The following is a 6000-nucleotide window of genomic DNA, read 5'->3' as shown; positions in this document are numbered from 1 at the left end:
AAACCAGATCATCGTTTTTTGCAAGGGTCTGGCTGATTACTGACCAGGCATCTTTTTTGGAACACATCATCTACACAGTGGATCCCACCTGATACATACAGGAGTCCCACACATGACAACTTGTACATGCAACTGCAAACGGAAGTGTGTGTAGGGGCTAGCAAACCTCCATGTTAATGTACGGTCAGAGGTTTTTCTCCTTTTCTTATAATAGGTTTACTGGTTTCAACCATAAAAAAAGGAAGAAGAATAGGGAAGAAAGAAAGGAAAAGATTGCTTCTTCTTCCACTTGTTTATTCTAACATGGACAACATTTTTTCAAAGATGTTTGAAGGATGTGATGCAAAGAGCCTGACATACAGAAGAAGAAACAGAAATGGAATGGGTCTTTACAACTTCCTCTGCTGCAGAATCTGCTGCCGCTCCCAGCCGGTAGGGGACGAAAAAAAAACCAAAGATCGCCGATCGGAAGAGCAGAAGGCTCTGGATTGCAGGAAATGCAATTGACTCCCAAAGGGAGAATGGATGGTGATACACGTTTAGGTTGAGATCAATGGCCAACATGCTGATGCTGAGGGAGGGACGGTCTCTTCTCCAACATGTCATAATGGAGGACGAAATTGTCCTGCAATCCAAAAGATTTGAGTATACCTTTAAACATCATTTCAATGTTAAAAGAAGGACAGAAGGCATTTGTGCAAACCTTGCGGACTGTTTCCCATGTGTTGGGATCGAAACAGTGGTAGGATCCCCTCTCATGTGTGTTTGTCTTGGCAAGAAGCTCTGAACTTGGGACCCTTATGAGCCACATACGGAGTTCTCTGTGATAGAACCACCCTCGAGCGTGCCTGAAAATTCAAATTGAAGACTACACCACTGTAAATGAAATATCCACTTCACCTTTAGCCAACTCATAACATTAATAATCTAAAATGTTCAGATATTGAACTTTCAGAAAAAAGAAGAAGAAGAAGCTCAGATTTTGGAATGATGTCAGCCTAAGCTTGTTGCTCGCAATTCTATTCTACTTATTTCCAATCCATCTGATACATCTGCGAACTGTACTGTATCTATCCTTCAGCTTATTGCATTTGTCAACGGATCTTCAAAAATATTTTTGTCAGAGAGGATTCATTGGATCTTCCTTATTTCCGAGTTCTTCTCGAGTTGCATGAATCAAAGCATAAATTATAGGATCTTATCATGCACGATAGAAAAGAAGGTCATTGGAAGAATGCATTCCAAAGAACGAGATTCAAACATGTGGTGTTTCCTCCATTCCCAAGTAGCAAGAGAGTCTTATTTTTCTTCTTAAGCTTCCCATGCTGGGAAAGATAAGACATGAACTCAAGCGGGTGAACTTCAATATCAATATAAAAACAAGAATCACTAGTGTCAAGACAAGTTAAACCGTGGTCAGCTGATCCCACAAATGCATACAACCCAGACCCCATTTGTTTCATGCATGCCTCTACACGTGCCAAAACGGCATTTGTTGAACATTCAAGCTATCCATCAGGTGGAACCCACAGTCTACAATTCCAGACCAAAATATCAAGGGATTCATATCATCTAGTAGGCCACAGTATGAAACAAAATGGATATTAAACCAAGTCTTTTCAGCGATTTTCTTCCTGCATTGGCTCACCTGATGAGTCAACTAGCTTGATTTTTGGTCCAGGGCATCTGCTTGGCGGAGCCCATCTGGTTGAAGCCCAGATGTTCCACATATATAACGTTGTCCCCGTTTGGTATTAATTCTAACAGAATTAGTAGATGAATTTAAGTCCAAGAAAACAGAGAGAGAGAGAGAGAGAGAGAGTACAGCTCATTAGCAGCATACAACTGAGCCTCATCTTTTGGCATGCTGCAAAACAACCACATATAATACTATCAAAAAACGGAATATGAATATAACAGGAATTGAGAAGAGATCACAAGAAAAGAAATGCAATGCACCTGTAAAAGATGTAGAACAGTGTCTCGGGCTGGAACTTGGAGAAATACCGTGGCTGCATGCACAATAGCAAAGTTAGGACTAAAATGATAGTTAGCTTAAAACAGAAGAGTTCTAAGTTTCAGAATAGCTCACATGCAATGGAGGTGGTTGCTTGGCATAATAACACTCAGGCACCACATACTCAGGTTCTCCCTTGGCAGGCTCATCAGACCATGGAGACCCAAATGTTTTATGAAGGTTATCTGTTGAGTTTAGATTTAACCCTAAAGTAGTTAGATCAATCCCCAAAGCAAGAGAAGTCAAATCAGGATCGCTCATTCTTATAACACTTAACAAGCCCAACAGGCCAAATCGATCAGGAGAAGCTTGGGCACCCTGCATGGACTTCAGGCTCTGATCTCTATATGACTGAGTAGGAGCTGACATTTGTTGCAGCCGAAATTGGGCCTGAGGGTGGTGTTGATACTGCTGCATAAGTTGATCATATGCTCCTATACCAGAAACTTGATTTGGAGAATTGAGAGGTCGCAATCCAATGCTAGGTGGTCCACTGGTCTGAACCTAAGAAGGAAGAGAAAAACAAAAATTTAAGCGTATACAGGCATGTAGCTTCATGCATATTCCCTCTGCAATAAATGCCTCGTCATCTGGGACTATTGTGCTACCATTGCTGTTCTCAAGCTGACCCCATTTAGTCAGGATAGGGCTTAGATGATGATGATGTGAAATAAATGAATCAGTGGGCGCCAACGGCAATACCTGTGAATGATATGTTCCATGAGAAGATGGGAATAGATCAGAGCCATGTAGATGAAGGAGATCTTGACTGTTTGCAGGTGTAAAGGAAACCCCAGTACCACTGACTGAAGGAGCATGTTGTTGTTGTTGTTGCTGGCGATGAGATGCGTAAGTTCCACCTAAGCTGTACCCAGCAGATCTTCCCATCTGTACATTGAAGCATGAAAAGCGACTCAACAATAATGCATTGGACAATGTAATGACGAGCGAGTCAGGTAAAATCAAATATTCTGAAAGGAATTTAGGACTCACAGGGTAGTGTTGGGATTGAATTATAGACATGGCATTGTCATGAAGTTGTTCTTTCTGATGCATATCCATTGCAAAATCAGCATTACCACCTGCACAAGAATAACATGAAGGTCAATATTGCAAGCAGAAATAATACAAATATTTCAATGTCATCACAAAGAAAAATACAGATGCCATAAGTTCTACAAAAACCCTAAAACATACTGAAGGACAAACAGATTATACAGTAAAGCAATTCCGTGCCACCAGCTGTTTCTTTCATAACACATAGGGTCTGTTAGGTTGTTGGGGAATTTATTCCCTGGTTTTTACGTTTCCTGGGGAATGTTAAGAGTTGGCCTAGTATTTCCTGGGGGATGATCAAATATTTTTTGGTTGATACACTGAGATTTCTGGGGAAGCCTAGGAAAAGTCTAAAATTCTATTTGTATTCCCCATATCTTCAATTCCCAGCTAACAGCTGAGGCAAGTGTTTTTTTTTGTTTTTTTTTTTTAAAAAAAAAAAAAAGAAATGCCAGGGAATGGAATTCCTGGGGAATGTAATAAGTGTTCATCAAGCCGAAAGTTTATATAGGTTTTTCTCCATAGTGGAAATATATAGGTCACAGAAGGACTTCAAAGTGGGGAATCCAGTAATTAGCATGTGTCTTGCATGAGCTATATATCCTCGTGAGGGGGCCATTTTTCCAATATAGCATATCACACCTCCAGTTTGTGGACTATACCCTTATGCTAGGGATTCTTTTGACACTCAAGCTATCTTAAGGTGTTTTGAGGTATCTTGCCTTTGGGTTAATCTTGGAAAGAGTAAAATGGTGCATATCAAAGGCAGGGATATTGATCAATTGCACAGAATATGTTCTGCAACACTTAAGGGCTTCCCTTAACTTACTGAGCTTCCCCTTGGAAGAAACACCTATTTGGAACCCTATTATTGAAAAGATCAGTTTCTTGACAATTGGGCAGCTTGTAGCTTTTGTTTTTTTCTTTTTCTTTTCTGTTTTCTTGAGGCTTTTGGCCTCTCTGAAATAAATTCATCACCGTTCAAAAAAAAAAAAAGTGCTGCATTTTGCAGAAGACATTCACACTTGTTTGGTATACAGATTACCCTGGGAGAGCACATGGATGGATGATGTACCTCTAGCTTTGAAGTTTTTTAGAACAAATTAGCACATTGCTCTAGAAGGAATATAAGAGATGGTGAAGCATACAGGCTTATGGTTCGTGGATCAATGCCTTTTGATCCTTGGAGTGCGTAGGATCCTAAAGTGTGGAAATGGACCTCTCAAGGAAGCTTGTTCGTAGTTCTTTGGCCCCTCCAAGAGTTGTAGCTCTTGAGTGGACAGCCATGGCCTACGAAATCATTGCTATAGATGATCTCGAACATACTGAGGATAAACTCTCAAGCACATGCTTCATGTGTAGAAGCGAGATGCACCCGGTGCATCATCTCTTCTTGCTCAATAGTGAGAACAATTTGGGTGTGTACTTCCATCTCTTCAATTTATCTGGGGCCCTGCCTGGCATACAAGACCTTTGGGTTCCATGAACTTAATATCCTGGAATTCCCAAAGATCCAAAGTTTTCCGTGTGAAAATTACAAGAACGTCATATTCCTCTCAATAAAAAGTTCCCATAGAACAGAGAACCTCAGTCCCTATTGGAAAGGAGTAATATTCCAAGAACTCGCATCCCTCGCCTCCATCATCCAATGAGGTATCCCTCCCCCATGACTATGATCCATAAGATACATCGACCACATCATACCACTCATCATGTGGGACCATGATGGATCCATAGCTGAAAATCAAACCAGTCACATGAGCCGATATGTCTGGCCAAAGGCAGGACTCAAGTGATGATGACCTAGATCAATGATCAGACTTTCTATTATAATCAATACAGCTTACCCTATCTATTGATTGGACGGTTAGGATCTTCCAACCAAAATGATGTTTTGATTAGGATGGGCAATCAAAAAGATCCATGTGATGGGTAATCTAGATCAATAATCAGAACATTTCTAGCATAAGATGGTTAAGATCATCTGTCCAAAATGATTTTTGAGAGGGATGGGCAACCAAAAGTGGAACCAACGTGATGGATGATTTATGGATCGATGATCAGACTGATTCTATTTTATCAGTATGGATCTTCCATAGCCAATGATTGGACAATCAGATCATCCAAACTTTTCTTTTTTGAAAGGTATCATCCGAACAAAGCGAATTGAAAAGGGAAATAGGCAATGAAAGGTGGCACTCACATGACAGATGGTGTCAGTAAAAAATCGGATCTTATCTAGTACAAAATATGGAGACCATTTCCCCAGCCATTGACAGGACAGTTAGTATCATTCTACCAAAGTGTTTTTCTTGAGAGGGATGGACAATCAAAGTTGGAACAAAACATGACAGATGGTCTAGATAATGATCAGACCTTTTCTAGCATAATAAATATGGACCATCCATTTCCCAATCCATTGATTGGATAGGTAGGATCATCCAATGAATGCGATCTTTGTGAAGTTGGAAATCAAAGTGGGAACCACAAGATCAATGGTCTAGATCAATGTACAAGCCTTTTCTAGGATAATCAATATGGACCATCCATTTCCCTAGACAATGAATGGATAGTTATGTCATCTGGTCAAAGTCAAAAGTGAAAGACAGGAAAATAAGGGTGGGACCTGCATGATGGGCTGTCAATATCAATGATCGGAGCTTGTCTTATATAATCAATAACAACGTTCAATTCTTAAGCCGACTGGGTGAAATGGCCTCACTGTTATGCAAAAGATCTAATTAATGTGGTCCGGCTGATGAAAACATCTAATGTTGAATGTGTGACATATCAGTAAGTGTGGATTCTAATAAGGGTTCATTTGGATATGCTGTTCCAACAGCCGCTATGGAAATGGATTGATAAGTACATGCAAATTCTTGTGTTTTGCCCTCTGGAAATACTTGGAATTGGTTTCCTATGGGACC

The 6000-nt window shown here is 40.3% G+C and overlaps 1 protein-coding gene across 4 annotated transcripts in view; it reads right to left on the bottom strand.

Annotated features, from left to right (window-relative positions):
* Positions 1-257: 257 nt before the first annotated feature.
* Positions 258-6000, bottom strand: part of LOC131237803 (probable NOT transcription complex subunit VIP2) — a 34046-nt gene continuing 28303 nt past the window's right edge. For 2 of the 4 annotated variants that reach the window (XM_058235799.1, XM_058235801.1), the window contains 7 exons: positions 3011-3099; positions 2720-2905; positions 2093-2521; positions 1960-2012; positions 1826-1867; positions 704-848; positions 258-625 (listed from right to left, as the gene is read on the bottom strand). In XM_058235799.1, coding sequence (XP_058091782.1) covers positions 551-625; positions 704-848; positions 1826-1867; positions 1960-2012; positions 2093-2521; positions 2720-2905; positions 3011-3099 — 1019 coding nt within the window. In that variant the 3' untranslated portion in view covers positions 258-550. Of the gene's footprint in view, positions 626-703; positions 869-1648; positions 1761-1825; positions 1868-1959; positions 2013-2092; positions 2522-2719; positions 2906-3010; positions 3100-6000 lie in introns of those variants that run through there. The other 2 variants (XR_009167421.1, XM_058235800.1) reach the window with 2 other exon arrangements.

The sequence above is a fragment of the Magnolia sinica genome, chromosome 2, assembly GCF_029962835.1.
Source record: "Magnolia sinica isolate HGM2019 chromosome 2, MsV1, whole genome shotgun sequence".
Classification (NCBI taxonomy): domain Eukaryota; kingdom Viridiplantae; phylum Streptophyta; class Magnoliopsida; order Magnoliales; family Magnoliaceae; genus Magnolia; species Magnolia sinica.
Note: the sequence above shows the minus strand (reverse complement) of the source record. Positions and strands in the feature narration are given on the sequence as shown.